Here is a 27,049-nt window from a genome sequence, read left to right on the forward strand (position 1 = left end):
CCACTTCTGGTTGAGCTACAAATTTCTCCCAAGGAGTTTGGTGCAGACTAAACCACATGGAAGTAAATACGCGGCTGTCGAACTAACCACAATACTTGTAAGAAGTTGGCGAGGAGGTCCCCTTTTAATCCGGAACGTGAATCTCCTAGATTGCCGTGAATGCCAGAGTGGCACGCAGGTCTAGCTTCGTGTCCTGGTGGAGGTTCAAAGGGATGATCTATTTGTTAGCTGCTCACTACACAGACCGTTATGCACTTTGTTTTAATTCCAAACTTCTGAATGAACTCATTGTGCCCCCATTCCGCAGGTACAAGCGTTCTGAAGCTGGTTGCCACCGACCCAGACGGGCCGAACAACAACATCACGTATTACTTAGACTCTGGAGCGCGAGACAACTTTGTTGTAAACAAATTGACCGGCATACTTAGCACGTCACAAGGCGCTAATCTGGACCGCGAGCTCTACGGGGACTCGTACCTCATCACGGTAAGTCACTGGCGTGGTGCAGCAAGGGTCACGGACGCCCATTCAGTAGCTGACCAGAACTTTCGTGTTCCAGGTGTTTGCTGTTGATGGGGGAGACCCTCCACAGAAAGCGTTTACCACAGTTAGGGTGATGGTGCAAGACGTCAACAACAAACCGCCGGTGTTTTCTAAGGATTCGTACGTGCACTGGATTACAGAGAGTGAGTTTCGTTACCCACGTACCAAAGTAAGCACATATTTTGCCTCAATTTTGGATTTTCCTCGTTTGTCTTCAGGCCTTCCTGTTGGACGCGAGGTGCTCAATGTCACGGCGAAAGATCCAGATAATGGTGCCAAGATACGATACTCCATAGAGGAACCAGTTATGGCTCGAGATAAAACTGGATCGCTGGTGTCACCATGGAATGGATATAATTACAAGGTAGGCATCCAGCATTCGCGCTGGTCACCGTTCTGATTGAGATAATCGGATATATAGTATGTATACGCTATGGAATATACCTCGATTATTTTCGTTTCAGAATGCATTCCGCATTGACGGTGTGACAGGACAAATCAGCGTTAACAGCCCGCTAGATTACAATGCAGCTTCTGTGATAACTTTCAACGTCGCTGCCGTGGATCAGAACGGATCCTTGGGACCACAAAAGTCTATTGGTATGTACTGACATTTGGATCCTTTTACAAAAGATCCTGCGCAGTTTCGATATATCCAGTCATAGTTCGACTACATAGGTATAGGGTGCCTCAATGCAAGCTCTCGCTGCGTAGTGCAGTCACCCTTCGCAGAAGAATTACGATGTCAAGCCGCCATTTTGACGCCGTCGGCCATCTTGTCTAGATGCAGTGTTCTGCTTTCAGCAACTCATTCGAACCTCATTTGCTCTTGATTTACTTAGATCTTAACTGTACCAAGTGTTAAAAGGACACTAAAGTGCAAAAAAAGTTCCTCATACAATGAAAGGTACCGTTACCATGGCAGCAATACAAAGGAACGGGATTCGTCTGTTGCGTCATTCGTCACAACGGTACTGACATTTGCAGTGTGCTATTGGTTTCCTCAAACGATCTCCCGTTGTGATTGGACAAATCGTTTGAGGAGACCAATGAGAGCACGCTCCGCATTGTCGGGCCCCTTGAGAAGGAGAGGAGGAGATAAAAGCTTAAGTTGCAGTGTCGTTCGCCCATAAAGCTACGTTCCCACTGCCGGGCGCCCGCTCCCGTTGCTTGAACCGGCGACCGGAAAACGGGAATCGTATCCACACTCCGGGCACCTGACGGTCGCCGTAATGTCGAGGTATCTGGAAGGAAGCGAGACTTGCGCCACTTCCGTCTCAGCTCTCCGTTTCAGCTAACCGCTGTGCTTCCCTCCGCAATCGCCATGGAAGGAAACGAAGTTCTCAACACAATCAACGTGCTTCTGTTGGCAGTTAATACTTCGGAGAAGATTAGCCAGAGCAGGCACTCAGCCGAACGCGGCATCACTCTGTCCCTATGTATTAATTCTTCAATAACTTTTCCCGATTAACTCCCACGTCGACTCCTTTCTGCGCGTATCTTTGTAGTTCGGCTCGCCTTTGTCGTATAGATATCTGATGTCCGTAACCCTTTCCAGCAGGAATTCTATGTCGCTATCTGCCATGGCGCACGACGTTCAGATGACAGCTAAAGCGAAAGCATTGCTCACCACGCGGATAATGTGGAGCTAAACAAACGCCGTGTCCGGAACCGGAAACAGACGGCTTGCTCTCCTTCGCCACGATTGGTCGGTCATCACCCGTCCGACGGCGTCAGTCGCGCAAGGAGCGACTGCTTGGACTGCGCCGGAGAACGGGTCTCCGGCGTCCTCCATGTGACGCTTCTGCCGTTGCGGGCGCCGTTGCGCGCTCCCGCCCGGCAGTCGGAACGCGCTTGACGCGGTTGTCTTCACGCAATATACAGAGGGATCCAGCATTGAGGCACCTTACCGGAAGGCTGCTTATGACGATAGGTTGAAATGTTTTATTCCGTCACTCTTTTTAGCGGAAGTCACGATCTACATCCAAGCTCACAGTGAAAGCAATCCAATATTCGCTCCTCCCTGGACGCCTGCCACTCCCAAAATCGTGATCACAGTTCCAGAAGAATCCGTGGTTGGTTCAACAGTGTTCGCTGTATCGGCCAGAGACCCCGTAACCCATGCCCCTGTCACAAATTTTGCGAAAATTCCGGAGTCAGACGCAGGTGGCTTTTTTTCTGTGAGCCCTATCTCAGGTGGGTCTGGCTTTTTTACCCGCGCATCTGGGAACCGTATTCCAATTCCTGTTTTTAGAAGGCATGGCTCACAATCACAATGGGTCCTCATTTGGCCAGGGTGAACTAAAAATGGGGCTCCCAGTTTAGGGTCGCGCATATCCACCTGAAGGACTTCTAGTGATGCATATCCGTGCAGCTTGTATAATTCATGTGCCATAAATAAAGGTCACTCCATGTCGGTGTTTGTGACTATTTCACACAGAGATACATTCACATTACCTTAATGATTCCCTAGGGGGCGACATCATCTTTAAGGGAAATTACATATCTGTTAAAAACCAACTGGGCACTATAAGTTTGCTTTCGTCTTCATCTTGCTGCAGTGCTATACTGACTGCTGCGTCAATAATGGTAGAAGAAATTGGGAAGCGAATGCTTCGAGCGCTGTTCTCGCTTAACGTCACACGCAGTTGTCGTACACAGAGATATATCTGGAACTGCTAACTTCTACTTTCCGTGTATACACACTAGCGACATCCTGTGGAATATTCTAATGGAAGAAAGACCAACAAACGGCTCACGAGGCTGAGGTTCCGCCTCATTGTTGAGTATTCGCACTGTGCCGAAGTATCAGTAGTGGCATGATCACTTAGCAGGCGACACTTAGCAGACGACACCGTCACCGTCGACAGCGCCAACACCCCCTAGGTGGCGTTGGCAGCGCACATAAAGATATGACGTTTTGCGCTCGGGCTTACGTGGCAGCAGAAAGCTGTGACGTTTTTCGCCTCTTCCAGTGGAATATTCTGAGGAATGTTGCTAGTGTATATACACAGTTCCCCGCAGAAATTACACGAATATTACTAATCCAAATATCGATAACACGTTCTTAACTACACAAGCTTTGGAAATGTTCTGGCGTCCAAAATACGAAATTATTTGGCACACTTAAACTTTGGGAATGTCCCTATCACTTCTATGTTTCTCATCGATAATCTTATCTACGAGAAACCGATTCCTTTTAGGTGCTGTGACTCTCAACCGCCGACTCGACTATGAAGACTTGGCAGAAAAGGTTTTAACCTTCGACGTTAAAGCCATTATTGGACATGAACGAGGAAAGCAGAGGTCTTCGATAGCCACAGTCATTGTGCACGTCCAAGACATAAACGACAACAGCCCTGTGTTTTCACAAAACGTAAGGGTTTCTGCGATAGTGTAACATGTCTTTAACGTCGGCATGTTCTAACCAATAACTATCACAGTTACTCACACAGTTGACGCACTTTTTATCTAACAATGTAACGCCATGGAAGGGCGCGCTAATTATGCGAGTAAATACGCTGTCTGTCTCACTTCGTGTAACGCATAGCACATACGTAGTATATGCGCGTGTAATAATCAATGTCTTTCATTACAGTCCTACACCACGACCATATCTGAAAGCACAAAATACCCCCAGACCATACTCAGCATTCATGCCACGGATAGGGATAGCCAACAGGAATACGGGTCAATACGGTACTCGATATCTGGCGATGGCGTTGATGTGTTCACCATCAATGAGACAACGGTGAGATATTCAGGTCTACCAGCCTTCCAAATACAAAAGATGGGGTCACTTACGGCTTAGACGATGGTCAGATTCCAACGGAAGGATGTCGTCTCTGTGTTCCTCCCTATCCCACATGCAATTATGAACAATTCTAAAGCTCGAACCGTGTTTGCAGGGTATAATTGGTCTACGTGAAGGAGTGAATCTGGATAGGGAGAAGCAATCCGCATACAACTTGCAAGTGACGGCTACCGATAACCAGGGAGCCCCGTCTAACCAACGTAGGACATCGATACTGGTAAGCCTTTATCATGTTATATAGGGTATATGAGAATATATTGGGTATATGAGAGTGTCTCACAGGTTCATATTTTACGACGGTGATGAGTATATGCAGAGCCGTAGCGAGGCAAGTTTGCACCCAGGGCAGAGTAAATCAGAAGCGCCCTCCCCCCCCCCCCCTCACCCACTGTCGTCAGAAGCCCTGTAAACAAAGAAATCAAAACGCTTATTTGCACTACCGAGATCGTATATTCAAATTTTCTTCGTTCTCGCTTTATCCTGTCCAACCATCCTGCCAGGGCCTGCCGTTCGGCGCCCTCTCTCGCGAGGGCGCCCCGGGCGGCTGCCCTTCCCGCACCCCTGTCGCTATGGCTCTGAGTATATGCAAGTCGCGTGCGTGTTAAGCCCCTTTGTTGTACCGCAAAATGGTACGACTGGCTAGTACACATTTCTCTGTGCCACAGACTGTCGTTGAATATGTTGAAATAAATTTACGTAAACAATTCGTATTTTTTAATTTACGTGTTGCAAATCCAGGCCGTCATCAACCTACAAGACGAAAACGACAACGCTCCCAAGTTCAGCCAATCAACGTACACTGCCGTAGTGCCGGAGAACGTCCCCACCGGCTTCAGCGTTCTCACCGTGAAGGCTACGGACAAGGACGAGGGAGCCAACGGAGAAGTCACGTATTCATTTGTGGATGAGCCAGATATGATTTCTATAAGTAAACATCGTCCAGATAGAAGTTCCATTAAGATTACAGCGGCGTCGGTTTTTCTTGCAGAGTTGTTTACGATCGACGGCAAGAATGGAGTAATCAGCGTCATCCAGCCCCTGTCTGGTCGTGGCCGTTCGGAGCCATATTCGCTAACCGTGCGTGCTGTAGACAACGGTTCTCCTCAGCTTCAAACGGACGTTAAGATACTTGTCATAATCGGGGATGTTTCTTCGAATGATGGCATTCCTCACTTCATTCGGCCCCGGCAGGGTGAAATTGCCTACGTTTCCGAGGTAAGCCCTCATGAACATCAAGTTGAGCATTGCTGAATTAAAAGCGTATCAAAGAAGCGGTAATGAAGACAAAGTCATAGTCAATCCAGAAGCCAGTTGAAGGAAGGCAGATCGAGTTGAATTCTAGTTGGTAGACAGAAACTTAAATGACATAACAAAACAACAACTTTATTTTGAGGGTGATAAGTGGGGAGTTTCGGTCGATACTCTACCCCCATTGCTGGCGCGGTAATGTGGTGAAATATAATTCAACGACATAACAAGCGCCGATGTACATACATACATCAGCCGATATACTATATTTAGTTATAAGTATTTAATTTATAAGTATTTAACTAGTTATAAGTATTTAGTATTCTACAAAGTATTCCGTATACCATATTAGATCTACACGACATGAGTCATCATCTGGCCTAGAGTGTAGCCATGTATATTGATAACGCGTGTGTCCGCAGACAAGAATAGGGGACCAGGGACCGTTTACACGAAAGTTGAGAAAATTCCTCAATGCCGTCCTCAGTAGCTTCAGCAGCGCTCTAGCGCTCTACGTACAGTCTTGAGGACTGTTCGATGCACTAAGCTACGGAGGACACCACTGAGGATCCTCCTCAACATTCATGCAAAACGGACGAATCCACCAAGTTGCGTCAGCTGTTCAGACCGTGACTAATTACTTCTTGACGAACGTTTCCAGAACGCAACCATTGGTACCTCAGTATTCCATGTCCAAGCTGTTGACCCAGATAGCGCACTGTCATCCAACGCGCAAGTGGCGTACAAGTTTCTAGATAAGCACAGTGTTGTCGGAGAGGAGCTAGAATTTGAGATTGACCCTGCTTCCGGCCTCATCAGCACAACCGCTATTCTCGATAGAGAGAAACGTGACAACTACACTGTAAGGAGCTACTCCATATTTGAAGTCTGATTTTTCAATCATTCAGTGCTCGTGTAGTACAAGCTCTTTTTATCTCGCTGCTGCAGTTGGTGATTGTTGCCTATGACATGGGTGTGCCTCCCCAGGAAGCACACCAGGTGCTACGCGTCGTCGTGCGAGACGTGGATGATAATGATCCCGAGTTCCAGAGGGCTAAGGTATGTTCGCTATATCCGTTCCTACCCGTTTACGCAAAGTTATTGGTTATGTCACGCAAAGCTTGGTTTCCTACAGAACGCAGACCCCGTTGTGATTAACATAAAAGAAGAGATACCAGTCGGTACCGTAGTTGGGAAGGTAAAGGCACATGACAAGGACATGGGCACAAATGCATTTATAGACTACTTCATTGTAGGTAAGTACGTCTGAACTGTGTCCAAAGTTGAGCATGTATTTCATGATAAGAGAAAAATTGCGGTGTAGGAACGCAGATTATGTCCTACCAACAAGCCAAAGTCTTTATTCTCTTCATGTATTTCATTATTTACTGTAACCTTGATATAACCTAACCACAGCAACCTAAACAATTAATATCTTGCCCATTCTTTCGAAGACGATGGGGGCAGACACTGCGCTCATATCATCATCATAACTTACGCATTTGTGTGCGTGCGTCATTGTAATTGACTGATTATTTGGTCCGGTTGATTATTGGTTGACTGACAGTTTTCAGCGGTATTGTGCTTTCTGTATTGCAGGTGGAAACGCAGAGAACGTCTTTGCTATCCAACGTACTGGAAACAACGAAGGAGAAATTTTCACTAAAAAGCGCGTTGATCGAGAACAAACTGATCGCTTTTTATTGACGATAAAAGCTGCACCACCGTCCAGACCTACAGATGAATCATTTTTCGAATACAATCCAGACGATAGGTCTCTACTTCAGGTTGAAGTCAATGTGGAAGACATAGACGATAACTCTCCGTCCTTTGAAAGATCAAACTACGTCATAGGTTAGTGCTCGTCTTGCTCGTGAGAAGCACCACAGTCTGTGACGCGTTTCTGGTACTTACTATTCTCTAGGCATAAGAATGAACACAGAAGTTAACAACGATCTGCTAACCCTAAAGGCCACAGACCGTGACAGCTCATCGAGCATGATTATGTACTCTATTCGAAATGTCACGTGGTATAGGGTAAGTAACATACGATTAGCCCAACGATATCTTACGAGAGGCTTTTCAATTTCAGCCTTCGTCCAAAGACTCGACCCCAGTGATGGGACTGTTCGAACTAGATGCACATAGAGGGGTATTAAGAAACCTGAAGAACTTCGGCAAATATAGAGATGGTTATTTCGATATAGTCGTTGAATGTCAGAGCGCTCCAGGACCGCAGAACATTGCTGTTACTCACATCAAGGTACGTTGACGTCGGCTAGGTTACTTTACGTGTCATAGTATCGCACAGGTGAAGAAATATTTTATATTAACTTTGGTTAGTCATGGCTACTGAAGTATATAAGGTATCGAACGAGAAATGCATTTGGTGAAGGCACGCAGGAATTCGTTTAATTTGTTTACCAGAAATGCCTGAGAGGCTCTACATTCACTCAGCATGTGTTCTTCTCAAGTAATGATTTCAATGCTTTTATAAACGTCCTGTCCTCTGATTATGTCGCTTGTCCAGAGCACTGTTGCATCAACCGATTTTTCAATATATTTGTATTTCACACATTTCAGGCTCACGTTCTGCACGAATCAGATTTGCTGAAGTTCGTCTTCTACAAGGAACCTCAAGAAGTCAGGAAGGCTATTCCGCAGTTTGAAAAGTAAATTCATGTGCGAATTCTAGCGCAATCGGTCAACACTTATTTATTTTCAGAGATCTCAACGCGGCGCTGACGAGCAGCATCAGCGCAAACATTTATGACACGCAATACTCAACACGGGAAGATGGCAGCCTCGACTTTGAAAGGTAACGCGGCATAGTAGTATTCGCTGCGAGATCGACCTATAGAGGGCGACACCGTCACCTTTCTGGTGTGGATAACGCGCCGGCCGGTGTTCGCAGTTTATGGTTCTTTTCCGTAATTCTTGTGTATATTCACCGGAAGATCACTTGTGCCGCGATGGTACGATACTGTTCGGTTCCCCAATGCTCCACCTGCTGCACTGAACGTGGAATAAACGCGTAAAAGCAGATGACGCGAGGAAGCTATCCACACTACGGTAGTTCATCCTTTCTACGCAGCGCGCCGACACTGTTCGATCTCGGAGCGAATAGGAAGAAAAACAATGTGCAAGTTTCCGGGATGCAGAATCAAAAATAACAAAGACGGTTAAGAGCATCAACTGTTTACTATATACACATTAAAAAACAAGACTTTCGTGCAGTAGGCTGCAGTTAGACGAAAGTATGTTGAGTAAACACCTGACGACGGATTCTAACACGTCTTTGCTTCGCTTTCAGTTCTAGTTCGTGTTTCCAGCTGCTGCAAGACGATCTCGTTGTGAGTCCCGATAAAGTGGCAGATATGTTGGACAGTTCAGCATCTCCGCAGATAGAAGCGCTTTACAAGACCTATAGCATCGTTGGAATAGAGGTTGGATATATCAAAATGACTTATATGTACGTGCTAGAACGTAACGTTCTCTAAAAGTGCTTTTGTGCTTCGTTATAGAGATGCAGACCTGCAAGGAGCACGTACAAGATGAAGTGGACGCAAATATGTGTCCTCATCGTGGCGTGCCTTATTGCATTAATAGGATTCGCCCTGATAATTGTGATGTGCGCCATACGAGCAAGGTAAGTGCAGTAACAATTGACCACAAGCAGTGGTGTAGAGCATCGCCTGTAAGGATGAGACGCCCCAATCATCTCATTAAAATGAAGTGTTGCTGTTGTCTTTGCGTTTGCTTGAGAGGGGATACCACCGCCGCTTCTCCGAAGTTTCGATTCGCTCGAACATAGGAGGCTCCACATGGTGTGAGAGCACGGCGCGAGATCTGGCCGCCAATCCGTCAGTTGCGCTTTTTGTTTGTTTGTACTGTAGCATGAGATCGCACAGTGTTCTAGAAATATTTTTGTTTTGAAGGGATGAAAAAAAAAAAAAAACTGGATACCTGTAGCGTTTCGGTGGTGTGCTTTGCAACCTGGGTGTAAATTTTTCTGTAGTTCCGTGACGCTCCTAGCAATATAAGTTCTGTATTCTACAAATGTGTTTCGTACATTCAACGTGGATTACGGAAAGCTATCGAAAGAAGCTATAGTATCGTAAAAATCTATCAATTCTACACCGAAGGGCAGCGTAAAGTGTTGCCCACAGGAAATATGTAGGGACACGCTGGTGGTATCCCCTCTTAACAAGAAAGTAAAGCACATGGACAAGACATTTATACATTTTAATGGAGTTGTCAGCTCGTGGATAATGAGGAAACCTCAATATCGTTGCAGCCTAACCTCAAGACTCCGAGAAAGAATGCACTGTAAGATGATTGGATTTATCTGTTCATGCATGGCTTATTAAGGTTGAGTTTCTTAAAAACATTATCTAATATTTCAGATCGCAGCATGCGTGGTCTAGCGGAACAAACGTATGTTCCCTTATCTTCTTTGTACAATAATACATCTCACCACAGGCAACATGCCCACTAGTGTCCACTGAATTACTGGTTTATTGTAATTTATCTGAACCGCTGTCGAATTTAAAGTACATTCAATTTTCAATTACAGGCCTGCTGTCTCAATGATATCCCTTCCAAAGTAAGATTCCATACAACTTTGCTACTCTTCGCCATCTTCGGGTTTGAATAGACGATTTTACAAAGATGCGCGCGCCACCAAGCGCGCGGCGCAAAGCAGCATGGGAACTTTGAGGGACACTGCTCCGTCGTCTGATTTGGTTATGGTGTACCCCGGCTGACGTTGCTGGTGCGCACACCAGGCCGTCTCGTAATGCTCCAAGGCCCTCTAAGTTCCCATGAGCCTTTGCGTGCGACAGGTGGCGCTTGCTTTTGTAAAAAGGTCTATTGCCTTTATTACATAGAGTTCCGCTCCAGGTTTACTAGCAGAAAATATCTTTCTCCTACAGCAACCAGCGCATCTACGAGTGGCAAGAGACCAACAACGCCCCGGCGATGGATGCAATGTCGTATCGAAGCTACCCTACCATGAGGTAGCGGACAGCCAGCTCTGGCACTCTGGCTAGCTCTGGCTACATAGCGCACAACGCTAGCACAACAACGCATGGAATATTCTTCTCGCTAAGATGCCATATGTTGATTCTCGTTGAAGAAACGAGCGCCGTGCGGTTGCTTGTGCGTGTGTGGTCTTAGTCGTTACCTACCTGCTGAGCAGGGTTCCACCTTCAAATGTTCTCCTATACAAGCTCTGAAACAGTTACTGTGGGTGCACTACTACCGGCTAGGCTTCGATAGCAATGAAGTACAATTCACGTGAGACAAGTCAACGACGCCATTTGGAACTTGATCACCTTGTGACTTCTGAAGCCTTTCCCTCACCAGGTGTTGAGAAGCCCGCCTGGGATTCAAGTTGGATCAAAGAAAGACTTGGTGTGCTACCGTCCTTGTGTGGCTTGTTTGATTGTACGAACTGTATAGTGAACTAATCAACTGACATTCCAATTTCGAGGCTCGTCTAACAGTAGTACAGGTGTGGCGATCCTGGTCTACGAGTAGGTGACCGCCACAGTGTAAATTTACTTACGCAGAACCGTGCATGTTTGTTGAGAATGTATAGCTTATGAATGGATATCTGCGAGTTATATTTTTACAATTAATTACCAAACATAGTTGCCAAATGAGCCTTTTGCTTGTGAGAATCCAGCTCGTAAATTGCGACAGGCCACCTATAGTATATATTCTAGGAAGGGACAAGTTGTACCGCACTGTAGAAACCTTCGGGGAAAACGCTCGGCATTTGAATATGCGCATGCTTTCATTTCTGAGGCATGTTTTCAATGTCTCATGGTATAAGAACCGTACGTATATCCCACCAGGAAGTTAACTATTTCGCATCTTTCATTAGAGATAATTATGTACACACATGAACGCTATTTGTCTCGGCATCACGGCACATCATGTGCGTTACTGTTTTTTTGTCTGTGTGTTGTTTCTTTTTCTCTCTCTCTAGGGGTGTGTGGTCACAACGCACGCTCAGGAAGTATTTGACGCTCAAATGAGGGTAGGATATGCTAATTTCGAAGCATGAAAACACAATGAAAGTTAAGGGTATAAGGGCTGACCGCCCAGAGTGTGAGCACAAAAAACAAATTGAATAATGCATCAAGCTGTGCAGTAGTACCTTAGTACCTTTACAGGGACAGTCTCATAAGATGCTCATGATCTTTGCCACACTTCGAACTGAAATGTCGTTGTCGGAGCTTTTCTTATGATAAGTGTCAGGTACGGACAGAACCTAGAATCAGTGTTGCAGCAGCGAGTGGATATGCTTACCTGGTAAGTACCGCTGAACAAAATGTGTGTCTTTAAGTTGCCGTCGCAGCTGCAAGAGCGACAAAGAAACAGGAGGCGGTCGAATCTAGACTTCTTATCTTAGTTCCACGAAATGGAAAGAAAATGCACTCCCGAATCTCCGTCAAGCAGTCTGTCACTCATCGGAATTTTATCAAAGAACTAAATTCTCTGATGACATTGGGGTGCAAAGTGCACTTCGTGCATCTACTTAGGTATGGCGAGTTCAACTGTGATGTGTGTGATGTGTGAATCCTATTTATTTGGAGTGAATGCTAGTGATCCCATAACCAGGTTAAAAACTTTTGTGACGTCACTACAAGCGCGCGTAGCTGCCATTGAAGTGATGCCGATCAGTCGTTCTCCTTTTGCTGATGTTTGTATGGGGACATCGGGAATGTTTTTGTCCTGCATAGGGGGTACACAGAGGCGTTGCTGTAACATAGCGTGCGCAATATTTTTCTTGTTCTGTAATACATTCTGCAATCTGACTTTTGTACGCGGCAAGACTTCGACAAGCGCCAACATTATAATAGTTATTAACTGTTTTCTTCGTGTTAAAATTATGAGGACCATGTTTCGGGCGTTTCATGGTCACGAATGAGCCAGCATGCTCTTGTTCAGTGTCCGTCGCAATTCTCATGGAAATAAAATAAGTTCAGAATGCATTAGTTCTACACAAGCAACACTGACCTTTATTTCCACCACAAATGACCACATAACGCAGGTGAAACTGCCTAAAGCAATGATCTAAATCTGGACAGAAAGCACAGAGCATGTAAGCGATAAACACGTCTTAAAGGAAGTCATATCAGCTAAGCGTTGCAAGACGTGCAGAGAGAACCGAAGGACTTGTTCAGGGATGTGGCTAGTTCTCGGAACAGGCCTCCTAACCTCTGAAAACTGAAAGTGGAAACATCATCGTCGGAAAGTCGTGCGGCTCAAGCATACCTTGTTTTCCATTGGTTTACGTATTCACCGAAGTAATATACGATGTCATTCGGCTTCTTTTGCTTAGCCGTGGTGTTGTTTCCCTGTCCGCCTAGAAGAAAGAAAAGACTGGATGTTGTTGTCAAGTTGGAAAGTCATCCATGAAGAAAAACATGAAATTGCTCCATAGACCTACTACACTGCGGCGTCTCTCATCATCACTAGGTTGCCTGAATACTAGCGCCAGAGGGAGACAGTATTGAGGCACCCTAATCATCACTGCTGTCTCGCGACGTAAGGCCACGAGATATCATTATCCTTATCGAATTACTTATTCAGCTGGTTTGTCTTAGTTCGAGAGATAACACTACACTGGCTCTCTGCGCTTGTGAAATACTTTATGCTCAGTTCCTAATCATTTAGGGCGATACTCCAAAACCACAAACCACGTCACAAAATATACTTATATTCACAATATGAAATACTCTATGAAATGCAACGATGCTCAACAGTATTTCTATGGTAAGATCGTTCTTTTTTTTTTTTACTAAACGTCAAAGCCATGCGAGGGCCGCAAGCTTGCGCTTTGGTTTATTTTCGGACAGTTCCGGGGCAGCCTTTGGTGATCCTCAACTCGCACGAACGCGACATTTATGAAGGCACCCATAAATGCAGGCGAGGTGATGGATTAACTCCATATACTGTAAAAAAGCCTTAGTTTGTGCAAAAAAGAAGCCCGTTCTTCTTTTTTTCCCAAGCTCAGTTTTTTTTTTACAACATGGAGTCAAGTAGACTACGCGGGTTCGTTCGAGGCTACGCTTACCACGACAGATCTGCATGACACTAGCGACGTCATAGACTAGAGCGCGCGTCCTTAACCTGCGCACTTCCCCTTGACCTTATACACCATCACCATTATCCTGGCCATTGTCGTGCCTCATAATTACGTCATATTCTCGTCCTTCTGACAATAACCAGCTCCAAACTTGCGTGCCTGGACGATGCCCTCTGGACAAAAGACATCTTCAACCTTGTCGTATATAGACCCGTGCGAATAGTGGTTTGAGAACAGAAGAGAATACGAAGCGAATAGCCGATTTGGATATTCGAATACGAAGCGAATAGCCGATCTGGATATTCGAATACGAAGCGAACAACTGTAGAACCGAAGCGAATACGAAGCGAATAGCTGCAAAATCGAACGGTTGACACGCATAGCCGAAGGGAAAATAAAGTGCAAACTTACGGGAAACGTTAGCGGACAACAGATATATTTTAATTTGCACCGGTATACAAGCCCCAAATCTGTCAGTGTGCATTCAGAAGGTGGTCCATTCGAGGACGAAGCATTCAAGGACGAACAACTGTATTAGGAGATGATGAGATGGGGAGTTTCATCGCCAGGGGCGATACTGTACCCCATTGCTAGTGGTGATGTGGGGAATGAAATAATGAGTCCCTTCACAATAAGGATGGAAGTCCTATGGTATCCAGAAAGGTGTATTTGCAACAGAGTGCTGTGCCACCTCGTTTTGATTCAATCAAAGTGATAGGACGAGTCTACTTAAATAGTGTTTCTGGCGGTTTCGCTGTAGATTAATTGTTTGTTCTTGCGTGGCCTTTTGCCAGGCAACCATTCGAATATATTCGGTATAGAAGAGACATTCGATTCGATTCGCAATTCGAATGCCGAAATTCGTATTCGGTTCGGAATTCGAATCGAACATATAAGCCAGGGATACATCAGGGATTTTCCCTTTTGCACCTGAGCCTCACGTTCACCAAGAAAACTGAAAAATAAAATAATGAACGAAGCATTCCCTTCGATATTCGAAAAATTCGAATATTTGCACGGCACTAGTCGTAACGTCATGACGTTGCAGATAACCCTAACATTTTAGCACGTGAAGAACGACGGGGAGTACGTAAACAACTCGAATCTTGGTTCATCAAAAAGACAAGCAATTGTGTCAGCAAACACCCAGACCTGTTTCCTGACTGCTACCAGTCGTTAATAGATAAGTAAGCAGTTCAGGCAAGACACTTGTTTTCTGATGATGGGACCGCAGTACTGTTCTCGAAACGTCAAGTTTTTATATTGCTGCTGTGCCCTATAAAGACGAGGACGCTCAGCAGCAATATGGTCTCATACCAACAAGCCCAGATTACGTCACTCGGCCAGTTTTTAGTTGTTTTTAATGTTGTAGTGCCGGCGTGCGTTTTTAAACAATAAACATGACACCCCAAGGCCTTTGGACGTTATCAAGTGTGCCACTGAAGGAGCCGTCGAGCAACATTTGATGATGTTTTGAGTGAGCGTGAGTCCGTGTACCATACTGCAGAGAGCTCTGCATAGAGTGACGCAGCGCGTAAATCATTAAAGCGACGGTGTGTGCACACCGAAGTGAAAGTGATGTAACATCGACATTAATGATGGTGCTCCGAACTCCATTTCCTATAGAATCAGTATCGTAATTGCATCATTCGGACTACTCTTTTCAGTAGAGGGGGGGAGGGGATATGTTTAATGCAAAGTTAAAAAAAAAAGAGAAGGGAAATGTTAGCCACGGTGTGGGCTTGCTATTCCCTAAAGCTTTCAAGCAAACAAAAGAAGACACAGACAGCTGGGATACAGAAAATTGTGAAAAAAAGACAGAGGAAAGAGAGTAGAGACTTCTCATTATACCCGGCGCTTACCAATATTAAGAGGTGAGGCGTTGTCGTCTAGTCGCACATTGTCCGTGAACACGTAGACGTAGCATGCTATCGAGTGCTTCAGTGGGGTAACCTTGTGGTATTCACTGGTCGGGACCTGAAACAAACATTTTGCTACTTTGTTGGAGTCTTACTACGTGAGCCACTTTGGATGCTGATAAATGTGCCACTAAGGTAGCGGGAACTCAACACAGAACTTTTCACCTGCGCTGCCAAAACAACGTTATCAGACAAGGTGCTGGACACGTCAATAGTGAGTTTTAGTATATCGTATACGCTATCGCCCTTGCGTACGTAAGAGATAGCGTTGGTGGCTCTGCGCACGTGCAAGTCATAAAGATATAGCTTCGCGCATTGCGCACAGCCACCACGCTATCCCTTTCGTACGCAAAGGCGATTGCGTACGATGCACTAAAACTATCTAATGTGCATTTGTGCAGTGGACGATATTCCTACAGCTCCGGCTAAGGTTCCAAGTAAGGTTTATCAGGACTACTGCTGTCCGGTCTTCTTGCGATTTTTCTTCTCAAAGCACGGATCCGATGGATAATCTGTTTTGCGGTCGTGTCGTCGGAAACAACGGACAATAACAGGACATGCACTTGGTTTCACGGAAACGAACACACGCATCCGTTAACAAAAACGGACGCGTGAATAACCTCCATTGACCTGCATGGGTCAGTGTGCTGTCAAAAGTGAACAGCAGACAGGCGAGAAACTCTGCAATGTGAAAGAGCCCTATAGACTTCAAATTGACTGATCGATCAGCCACGTCCAGAGACTTTAAGTACATTAGGAGAAGGCGGAATTTGTATATGCGTTCAGGTATTCAATCGTGCGAAGGTTCTTGAAAGCAAATTCAGAAGAAAAAAATTAAGCCAGTTACCTATGTCGTCCTAATTGTTCTCGTCGCCGGAACAGTGAACCCGGTAACCCCTTCCTTCCCACCAAGCCACGCCGGTTGCGCCGTTTCATCCACACTCACTTGTCGTTATCAGCGCGAGAGTGAGTTCATACGTACCCACTAAACAAGTGTGTTGTACTGTTCACACATCCGTTTTTTTCTCCTTTGGTTTTTGAGGCCATGGCTGTGCATAGAGCCTAACAACGCACCGCTTGGGTCCCTCCGTGGCTTTATAGGGACCACGTGACAGTGACCCCGTGACCAGATGTTTACCATGGCCCACAAAGCACCACACTTAAACACGTTTGGCACAACGCACAAAGGTGCAGCCAATTCCTTCGTTTCTTTCTTGTTTTCACATATTCAACTCAATTAATGAATTATTAATTCAGTTAAGCAAATACCATAAAATAATGTTACATTAAAAGTCACCGCAGTAAACTTTACACCCAAGACCTCGTGGAGACCACTTCAACAGGGAGAACCCTCTACATTTTTTTTTTAAATTCCGTTCTCAGGGGCCCTTGTGTACGTCACAACAAAGGTTTGGTTTTGCCGAAAAGAGTGAGTGCGAAGTGTGCACAGTTACGTAACGTTTCCTTTTTTCGTTTTCTTTTTCTCATCCCTGACAACCGAACTCGAAAAACACGCCACGCGAATCCGGACTATACACCATTTTCCAGCCAGCCTCAAAGCCAACAAGCCAGAGAGGAGGAAAGCGACAGCAGGCTACTAGGCAGGAAGCACACAACACGTGTGCTTTCCTTCTCTCTGACTTGGGCGGTAAACACAGTTTTCAACGTGCTCCCCCGGCTAGACGGCGCTGCGCTTTCAATATGGCGGCGTCCACGACAAAACAGTGTATACGGGAACACACGAACAACACCTACGGTTATGGCATCTCCACGTTGTAAGACTGTCTCGACTTCATCTGACTGCGTACGGAACGATACTGTGCCGCTGAGGACTTTCAGAGAAACGTTTTGAAACTTGTCATCGAGGTAGTTGACGAGGGAGAATCCTGCAAGTAAGTATTACATATTGAACATTGTATGTCACTTGAAACACGCGTATTTCTTCCATATAGGGTGTTTTCACATGACGTCAAACGAACGCGTTTGGGCGCCATGGTGGTGGTGTTTTTCTTTCTTCTTTTTTTGTCGCAGCTGCTGAGATTATCTAGCATTTGCTCGCAAACGAGGCCTTGAATGGGGTTTTGAAATCCGGTCGCGTCCGTACCCTTCTTTTATTATCCCGAAGACACTTCGTCATTGTCGTTCTCACATTTTTTTTTAAAGGAAAACTATGATTGTCGCATTGAAAAATAGCGCAGTTTGTCACCTTCAATGCCGCTAGCACGAAAAGTGACCACCAGTGCGAAGAGCTTACGAGCATGCCACGTCACTGCCACGTCACAATGTGACGTAGGTGAAAACTCCCTATTAGTTAATTATCATACTTTTGAAAAAGCGCCTACTCACCGGGAAAGTCTGCCACAAATTCGACGTTCACATTCGACAGCGTAGAGTCGTTCGTGACTTCTTTCATTATTTTCTCGAAATCAAACCTCCAGTCGTTCAGGTTGGTCAACACAGGTAGCACCCATGACACTTCTTTAAAGGGAGACCAACTGGCCTTTAAGATATCCACCGTCGGGTCGTACATTCTGTTTAGGTTCGTACCGTCAAATTAAACATACTGCCCAGCATTGTGTTCCTCGCTGCCAACCTACCTTTGCGCGAAGCGGCCGTTCAGCGACATCCAGACGTCGACGTAAAGCTGGACGCTCTTCATTCCAAAATCGTCCCTCAGTCTCCTTTCAACGCAGTGAGCAAATTGCTTCACCATATCGGCCTGGTGATACCACCGTAGAGATGCCGTAAATTTCTGCGGGAAGGGGCAAGACAGTATTACTGTCTGTTGCCACAGACTGTTTACACATACGACTAGTAGGCAGATGCGTCTACTTTTTCTTACTATCTGTATAACACATGGTGATACGAGTTCTATAAGACCCGTATCTGCTTCAATCTTCTTGAATGACACTAAATGCAAGTCTTCGTGTTAAAGGAGCGGGGAAGTGACGTTTAGCATTGCAGTAAACCCTGCTTCATTCCTTAAGCAGTCCATCAGTATCCATAATGCACAAAGTTTTGATTATGCGGTATCTCGTCGCCGCACAATTAAGCTTAAACAAAGGCCCTGGAAAAGTATCCATGAGCGGTGCGGCCTGTCCTTAGAGGCCCGGCTGGATCACCTGGCGTGACATAATAAAGTCTGTGTGACGTAGCATAATCATAGCGCAGAAAAGCGAGGTTTCATTCGCCACAGAAAATTCGTCTGCTACGGACAATGCGCTGCCCTATTTGTGGGGAGCTCTTCACGTCATGCAGTGACGTCATCACCACTCATTTACTCTCTCTCCCTCTCAGAAGGAGGGGAGGGTTCTTTAGAGGTTACCCAGATCAAACAACTCTCTCTTTCGAGCGAAAGGTCAGCTACTATCATGGACCATGTGCAAGGGCGCACGGTACTTCTTGCACAATACGCTGTAACCAAAAACGAAAAAATTAAAAAAACACAAGTCGAAAGCGCCTTCACTGCTCCTTTAACATCCTTAACGAGGACCTGCAGAAGGCGGTGATGCAAGATTTTACACGATAGCAAGTGAGCCACGGCATTATACCGTCGCGAGGCGTCTGTATACGTACAACAACAATGAGGATTTATAGAAGTCACTTGTCAAGTTCGACAAATGTAGTCGCTCAGAAAGCGGTAAACATACGCTGGGATCAATGAACCGGGTCTCTCCTGTCGAACTGTCGAAGACCGTGGCCTTCGCGTGAACCTGTCTCCAATTATGCACCATCATGTCCCAAGAGTAACCGTAGATGCCTTCTGTCCACGTGTTGTAGCCCTTGGTCAGCCAGTGGGAATACGGCAACGAAAGTTGAATGCTCCAGTGTAAGCATAAGAAAAGAAATGTCCATTTCCACTTTCTTGGAATCGACGTTTCCCTGTGAGCCTGGAAGTTTAGTGGTATTCGACATTGCTTTCCGTTCCGTTGAGAATATGCGCGAGCGACTCACATCTTTTGTTGACGAGCGAGGTTCAGTCTTCCTGGCATAAAAACAGTCAACGCTCTGAGCGGCGGCAGTAACTCGAGGCAGAACCTTCTTCGCCCATGCAGGAGATGCCGCGATCGCTTGCTTCGGCCAGTCGTAATTGAGAAACAACGGCGACAGGGTAATCATAACGTACGGAAACATACCTACGAAGGCACAATATTCACAAGAATCACGATGAAGCGAATGGGAGAGGTACTGCTTGAAACACACTTGTCTGAAACCGCGCGCCACTCCACAAATGCTCATTACGGGCTGTGATGCCAGTTTCAATAAAGAAGTTAGCAAACGTAATAAATTACATTTACAATCGTACATATCATGTACGACTGTAGCCATAAGAATGCTGTCAGCATTCTTCGTGTACCTTATCGCAGCGGTTGCGTACAGTGCTTCCAGGGTAGCCCATTTTTTATTTTTTCGGAAAAGTGTGTCGCAGGCAGTTACCGTGTTTGTCTTTCGTAAACCAAGAGGGAGGGGAAGACAACAATCAAACGACAGCCAACCTACAAGTGTGGATTACGCCCTGGTAGCTCACCGATTCGAAACATTTGGGAATTCATTCCATTGAAAAGGAAGGAAAGGAGCAGCGCTGTGGCTCTCGTAATCGATGACATCATCAGAAACCCTACTGTTAGGTCAAACAAGAAGCCTCCCCAGTGTATGATGTAGAAATCGACATCTTCATCAGACAGGAGGTACCTGGAAACATTCCCTTTCCTGAGATCCACAGTTAATGTCTTGGCGCACGTTCACGAACCTGAACGTATCAAAGACCCAGTGCCGTCCGAGGCCCGACATGGAAAATCCACCAGTCCAGTCGCGGTTTATTTTCTTGAGACCCGCGATAAAGTACACAAGGAAGACCTGCGTTACATACGTTTTTTAAATGAAATACGAGATTTGGACAATGCGTGACAACATACGTTCTTGTGAAATGGGTGAATTGTAGCAAGAAAGAAAATAAAGGCAGAGAATGAAAAATTGGTTTTAAGAAATTTAGAATCGATCAGCATGACACTTGTGCAATTCTTAGTTTCATTTTGCCTTTTCAGTGATTTACACTGAGAAGTCTCAGCAAAGGATGGCGCGCACTTGGTTCTCGACGAAGTGTTGTTTTCTCAGTTTCTCGAGGTTTCTTTGGGATATCAAGGGAACTTCACTACCTGTGAACGTAGAAGCAAGTAGTTCCACTTCGGAACGTGTGTATTCCACGAGTTAGGCTTCCTTCCTGCATCGAAGGACCTGTGGAAACAAAGTCCAACGCTAGCATAACACTCGCAGGAACAACTTTGCTTTATAATTGTTAACTTTGTTTCCTTTTAGCACGCAACACATACCTTATGCATTATAAACGTCACCGAATATTCAGATGATACTTACCACAACTTGTGTGCACCTGTGGTGCTAAGAAGCATCGTGAAAATGCCATAGAGATAGCTGTGATTGTTCCAGCGTGACTTTTCCAGTAAAAATAGGTACCAATAGGGAACAACAAAAGCCAGACAACTTCGCCTAAACCACATGCCAGTCGCCATTCCCAACGCACCTGCATTTACATATCACACGTCAGACAAATCTCCACATAGTTTTGGGCTTAACAGCCGTATACATTACCGGCTAAGCGGGCAACAGGACATGCAGAAGACACTACGGCATGGAACAAACGGCACTGGATGTTTGCATGTCGTACTAGTATACAGCACGCAACTACAAAGTCACCTCCCTATTATTATTTTTTCGCCAACATCATCAACAAAGTCAGAAAGGTGGAAAATCCAGCGAGCCGGTGATGAAGTGTTAAGGTAAGAGACTTAGGACGAGAGCCGTCTTTATTTCGAACAGAGACTGATCTCCTTGAGGGCAAAGAAGGGGAACAGTCTCTGTTCGAAGTATTGGCCCTCGATCGGAGGATCTTCGCTTAACACACCTAGAAAGTCATGTGTGGAAAAGGCTGCTAGGGAGTTAAGCCTTACGTTAGAGGACAGCATAAGACTTCATCACGTGGCGACAACAACAAAATATGAATTCATTGGGCCTGTCGCGGGACTACGGTACCTACTGCAAGCGCTAAAGCCCCAGTGCAGGGCAGTGGTGGATCCAGACCCTAGGTCTTTTTTTTTTGGGGGGGGGGGGGCAGTATCTCTGTTGAAGCGTGTAGTGGGAGAAGAGAGAGAGGGAAATACAATGTATAAACTGACGTCTTGGGGAGGGGCGATTGTCCCGCCCCCTGGATCCGCCACAGGGGCAGGGCACAAAGAAAAGACACACGCACCACACGAGCATTGGGTACCAACCAGCCCACCGAGACCAGTGCTCGTGTTGTGTGTTGTCTTTTCTTTTGCGCTACGTGCATGTTCAATGACAATTGCTTTCAATCATCATGGAAGAGTACCCGTTGTAACCGTGGTATTGACCATTTTAAATGGCATGGATAGGTCTCTAAGTCTAGGACTTCTGCGGATCCTAAAAGGGGTTTTCTCGTTTACGATTCATCGAAAGAGAACTGGAACACAATGGAATTTTTTTGTACAAGTTTAACGAGCTCACAATACGTGCACCAACGTGCGATTCAGGTTCCACGCAGCCAGTTTAATTCGTTTTCCTTTTGTTTAAAGTGTGGAACATTATCATGATAAGCCCTACAGGTACAGCAGTATGCGTGATCTTTCCTATACTATAGGCGGGCCGCACAACCTATATTTAAAACTGGTTGGGACACCTCAGCCTCAAGTTACGCCAAATAGATGTGAAAGGGAACCACTTACATGAATGCGAGTGTCCATTCCAAATTTTACTGCATAAGGAGTAGCAGACGCGCATAAAACAAACCGGCTCTGCGTATACCGAAACTCATCTGACTCTGACTTCGCGGAAGGCGTCTTCGCCAGTGAGGCCGCCGCGGGGGAGATCGCGTGCTTACGAGAACCAATAAGAGTGGACGAGGCTCTTGCTCCTCTGATGTCAGAGACAGACGCGAAACTTCCGCAGAGGGTTCGTATCTCTCCCATACGAAGCAAAAAACATTCTGTTGTGTAGTACAATACCCTACGACAGATTGTCTCTCCGTAGGGGAGAGGGCAACGTTTGGAGAAGCCTCGTGACGAAGTGTACGTCCAATCACAAGGCAGCAAAAAGGGAGTATTTGGGACAGGGACCAATGAGGTCGCTCCACGGGCAATAGGAGAGAGAGGGAAACTGGGAAGCTGCGCAAACAGCTGACCTACTTGCGTGCTGCATATACGTGCATGATGTAATGCATAGCATATATCAACACTTCACAACCCTTTTAATTTCCTCTGGCCATGGGGCAGCGTAAAAACAATGGAGACAACTGACATCGTAGTCTGAACAATCTGTTTCGTCCACCGGTGTAAGACCGAACAAAGACCACGATCGATAAGAAATTGGTTGTCTCTTTGCTTTCACGTATGCTTATCCGGCGCTTCTATCTCTCAAGCATTATTTTATCAGTGTGCAGATGTACGCCTGTAATCTCACCGAGCAACATCACGACGTGTACGGTGTACATCGCCTCCACGGACAGCGGTCGGATGAACTCGAAGAGAGGAAAGCGGCACTCTTTCGGGTCACCCCAGCGTTCCTCAACGAAAGACAGGCCACGTTCTGCTGGCTGGTCTAGAACCATCATCGTGCCTGTTGTAAGTGATAAAATTTAATATTTTCGTTGGGTTAGGTTAGGCAAGGCAAGGCGACGTGTTGCCGTAGCTTATCACAGTTAGCTCAAACGATTGCCGTACCAGCACTGGACAGCTATTTTGGCCTCATTGGACCTTCAACAGTAGTGCGCAGGTACAGGCAATGTTGTCCCGCGACGTAAACACCGCATTATTATTATTATTATTATTATTATTATTATTATTAGGTACAGGCAATGTCTAAGGGGGTGACGTCAGAAGGTGACGTGTAACGTGATGTCCCCTCGTCACTACGAGAGGCTCACCAACTGAAAGTCCCAGTGCGAAACCCACTTTTTGCGAAAGCCCCTCTGACTTTTGCAGCTCTGACATGATTCTGCAGAGCTTCTGATAGCGCTTTTGAAAGAAAGACACTAATGTTTTGAACAGTGCAACCAATGAAATACAATTCCAGGACATTGTACGATGATATTGCTTTCCTAGTCTTACCGAGTCTTTTACGTAATATGATTGAAATTTTGGTTTGAGATGCCTGTGCGCTTCCAAATGCAATATCAAGCGATAAAGAATGGCGCGCAGGATATCGATGACGGGCGATCCAGAGCTATATAATTTCGGCGTTTCCATAACTCGCTTTTGATGACGTGCCTCACCGAAGCATATGTGTGGGGGGCAGCAAAGTGATCGGAAGGCTGCTGCGTATCTACATAAATACAGGCAGGCGAGAAGACATTCCGTACTTCCCGCATTTCTCTGCATGTCGTAGTATTATTTGAGAGAGTATAGGATTCGGGTTTCTAAAACTGCGAGTTTGCCTGACATACAGAAACCCTAAAGCTTTTTTCATCGGGAAAATAGTTTACAGAACTCAATCGAAAGTACCGATCAATAACTAAGATACCAAATGTATTTCTTAGATCAAGAGAGAAATGTTTCAAATAATAATAATAATTATAATAACATTGGATAAAATACTCTGTGTACACTCATCACTGGGAAAGTCGTGACAGTACTGACTCGTACCGAATAATATCCTGGTGATAGCCAAGTTTGAGGGGTCACATGGGGTGTGAAGCCAAATGATGCATGATGATACCCAGGAGGATAATATCAGTGTCCCCCTTTTCCAGTATGACGAACCTGGAAGTATAATACGTACCATCTTTTCGTGCGTACGTAGTAACACACACACGGTTCAGTCATTCTTGCATGGGAACTCGCGGACGCTAAATCCTTCGCGTACTGACCATACCCTATTACCGAAACCATTGAGCCAGCTAGAGTAACTGACAGATTCCCCACTTGTGCGTATTCACTTCTTATCTGTAGCCAGTGGTGTGCAGGCATCCGGTCATGTGGAAGGAGCTTCAGGAGTTTTCTGATGGATGCAGAACTGCCATTTAGACTGGTATATATATAATGATGCAGAGTGATAAATGAATTGCTAATGGATAGGTTTTGTGGTCGAGTTCTTAACGTACGCGACATCATCAGAAAGAACAACATGATCAGGGCTGTGGATATGTAGACATCCTGTTAAATATATCACCGATGTACAGTAAGCCTTCCTCAAGATAGCCATTCGACATCAGGACAGAGATGCTTTGCGATTCTTCTGGTACTCTACGCCACCTTGAATAGGACAACCGCTGCCTCCAATAGAGACATGCAGGATGACTATAGACGGCGAGTGGGGGTAGTATACAGGAAGTCTTCCGCGGTTCCGGTGGAAGAATCTTGTCTTCTCAGGACCTCAGGTCACACTATACTGTCACGAAGCGAAATGGGCCGGCGAGTCGTCGAATAAACAGCAAACGGTTTATTAAACTACTTGGTAGCAAAAAGCACAAGAGTGATAGCTCTCTGAACACAACTGAGTCCAAAGAAAGAATGCTCCAGCCTGGAGCGCACAAGCAAGCGTCGCGCCGAAAAGTCTAGAAACAGCACGTGCAGCAGGCGATGTATCTGGAATCTTCTTTCTTCTTCTTCAGCATGCACCGGGATGAGATGTACAGTTTTGTGCCTACCCTGGAAGTTTCTCGAGAATGATTCGTGGCAATATTGAGACGACCTTAACCTCTTTATAGGACCGTGCCATCAGAACCATAAGATGACCCTGCACTTTCACCTGTGATATAACAACGATTAAGGATCACGAATCACTTTCTCACGTGATGAGTCATCTCATGTTCACAGTTCATTCTTCATTCCATGTTTGCAGTCATTAAACGTCCGTTGTCTATGCTCTGCGCTGTTTAGTCTTCAGAACATGCTTCAGTTTCCCATGTGAAACGTGACTGGCTCCGAAGACTCCGAACAGAAAGCTGACGGCAGTTCGTACACTGCTAATTCGTGGACTTGCATCGCGCGCGAGACAACCATGACCAGGATCGACGCTACAAAGGTGAACCAGCGGACTGAATTTATCCACCCCGGAATTCTTTCACAAGTGCCGAAAAATCATGACGCAAAGTTAAAGAAATCTGGACGGCGTCATACCACCCGAAAGTAGGTCAATCGTCAAGTGGTCGCACTGCTCATCAGCATTACAGGTGGCGTCTACCCTGAAACAACGTCATCGCGATTTTGGTAGGCTATTCAGAAGTCCCAAATGTAGCGCCAGAAGGATCCGTTAAGTGATCAGAAAACAGCCAAGACCCCATGGCACAAATTGTTGCGCGACAACAGTATAGGAAAGTTGCTAATATAGTGGAAATCCGACGACCCTCATTCGTGGCCCACCTCGTAGACCCGACCTCCTTCCGTAGCTATAAAACCTTTCAGGCAGTGTAGGCTTTCCGGACTTGAGAAGAGCAACATGCGTCATGCAGGGTCTTGCGAGATTACTGCGGTTATAAAAAAACATACACAGTCCAGTCAACTCGTAGTGAAAAGGACAACGAATACAGGGAATGAAGCACTCTAAGAATAAACTAAGAAAACTTCGGTGCAGGACCTGCGGTTGATCAAGTGAAATATGAGGAACACCACTCACAACACACCCGGAAGTTACGTCCGTTTACACGACGGCAACAGACTCCTACACACTAGCATAAATGCGGGCAAGCTGGTGGAATCCCGTAGAGTACTCCAGGCTTTACGGGCTCCCTTTTACTGCTGCGTTACAATGTACAACCCCTATAGTACCTTGTTGCACTTCATTAGGAAGCGATGCGGGAGCGAATGCTCGAAGTTACTGAACGATGTGGCCACTCTGTTCAAGTGAACTCCTCGAAACAAATCAGTCTGTGCAACGACAGCAAAAATGATGAACGCCGTCTAGAACAGCGAGGTTAGAACAATTATTGTTCGTCGTAAAACCGGCAGTAACAAGGCAGGTTATCTCACCTGAACTCATGAGGAGTAACTGAGTCCTGTTCCAAGGACCACCTGCGTGGCAATGGCGAAAAGAAGCGCTAGAGTGGGGAAGTAACAGAGCTGGGGCCTCGGTTACCATGACACCGCACGTCTGTGACTGACGCGCCAACGGCGCTACGGATCTTGAGGTGTAAATCCGAGATAATCCACTTCCACTTTTCGAAACGCAGAGCAGACACAATAAACGTGTTCGTGAATGCGTACGGGAACATACTTAAGGCATTTACATATCCCACAGCGATGTCTTGCACTGCGATGCTGACAGATCCCGTTGAGAGCGGATGCTGGAACCACATCTTTCTAAAGTTGAAAATAAAACTAACTTTGACCGAAAAGCTTGAAGAAAAGCTCTTTACGAGTAGAAACGTATTTAGCCATTTGCGTTCCACTTGGCTGG

General features: G+C 45.8%; 3 protein-coding genes across 10 annotated transcripts in view; 2 read left to right on the top strand and 1 right to left on the bottom strand.

Annotated features, from left to right (window-relative positions):
• The window catches only part of LOC135368445 (cadherin-23-like), a 489,752-nt gene extending 477,143 nt beyond the window's left edge, over positions 1-12,609 (top strand). For all 8 annotated transcript variants that reach the window (XM_064601708.1, XM_064601707.1, XM_064601705.1 and 5 more), the window contains 24 exons: positions 308-486; positions 560-686; positions 762-907; positions 1,008-1,143; positions 2,509-2,739; positions 3,747-3,919; positions 4,142-4,294; positions 4,452-4,574; positions 5,096-5,285; positions 5,346-5,572; positions 6,267-6,467; positions 6,554-6,664; positions 6,741-6,861; positions 7,205-7,459; positions 7,530-7,642; positions 7,698-7,868; positions 8,189-8,277; positions 8,331-8,423; positions 8,919-9,051; positions 9,130-9,254; positions 9,903-9,934; positions 10,012-10,042; positions 10,182-10,211; positions 10,540-12,609. In XM_064601708.1, coding sequence (XP_064457778.1) covers positions 308-486; positions 560-686; positions 762-907; positions 1,008-1,143; positions 2,509-2,739; positions 3,747-3,919; positions 4,142-4,294; positions 4,452-4,574; positions 5,096-5,285; positions 5,346-5,572; positions 6,267-6,467; positions 6,554-6,664; positions 6,741-6,861; positions 7,205-7,459; positions 7,530-7,642; positions 7,698-7,868; positions 8,189-8,277; positions 8,331-8,423; positions 8,919-9,051; positions 9,130-9,254; positions 9,903-9,934; positions 10,012-10,042; positions 10,182-10,211; positions 10,540-10,627 — 3,278 coding nt within the window. In that variant the 3' untranslated portion in view covers positions 10,628-12,609. The remainder of the gene's footprint in view (positions 1-307; positions 487-559; positions 687-761; positions 908-1,007; positions 1,144-2,508; positions 2,740-3,746; positions 3,920-4,141; positions 4,295-4,451; positions 4,575-5,095; positions 5,286-5,345; positions 5,573-6,266; positions 6,468-6,553; positions 6,665-6,740; positions 6,862-7,204; positions 7,460-7,529; positions 7,643-7,697; positions 7,869-8,188; positions 8,278-8,330; positions 8,424-8,918; positions 9,052-9,129; positions 9,255-9,902; positions 9,935-10,011; positions 10,043-10,181; positions 10,212-10,539) is intronic.
• A 101-nt stretch (positions 12,610-12,710) lies between these two features.
• On the bottom strand, positions 12,711-26,695 carry LOC135368449 (vitamin K-dependent gamma-carboxylase-like). The gene is made up of 15 exons (XM_064601730.1): positions 26,623-26,695; positions 24,298-24,414; positions 23,117-23,272; positions 20,999-21,164; positions 20,782-20,860; positions 20,376-20,482; positions 20,154-20,317; positions 19,580-19,761; positions 19,276-19,515; positions 18,223-18,377; positions 17,972-18,156; positions 17,381-17,511; positions 15,569-15,683; positions 12,893-12,983; positions 12,711-12,844 (listed from the first exon to the last, which is right to left on the bottom strand). Exons 1-15 carry the CDS (start codon positions 26,630-26,632, stop codon positions 12,757-12,759), a joined length of 1,986 nt encoding a protein of 661 aa, XP_064457800.1. The 5' UTR covers positions 26,633-26,695; the 3' UTR covers positions 12,711-12,756.
• Positions 23,133-27,049, top strand: part of LOC135368448 (long-chain-fatty-acid--CoA ligase 5-like) — a 63,589-nt gene continuing 59,672 nt past the window's right edge. The window contains exon 1 of the mRNA XM_064601727.1: positions 23,133-23,277. The gene's annotated coding sequence lies outside the window, so the exon portion shown is untranslated. The remainder of the gene's footprint in view (positions 23,278-27,049) is intronic.

Source organism: Ornithodoros turicata, chromosome 9 (genome assembly GCF_037126465.1).
Source record: "Ornithodoros turicata isolate Travis chromosome 9, ASM3712646v1, whole genome shotgun sequence".
NCBI lineage: Eukaryota > Metazoa > Arthropoda > Arachnida > Ixodida > Argasidae > Ornithodoros > Ornithodoros turicata.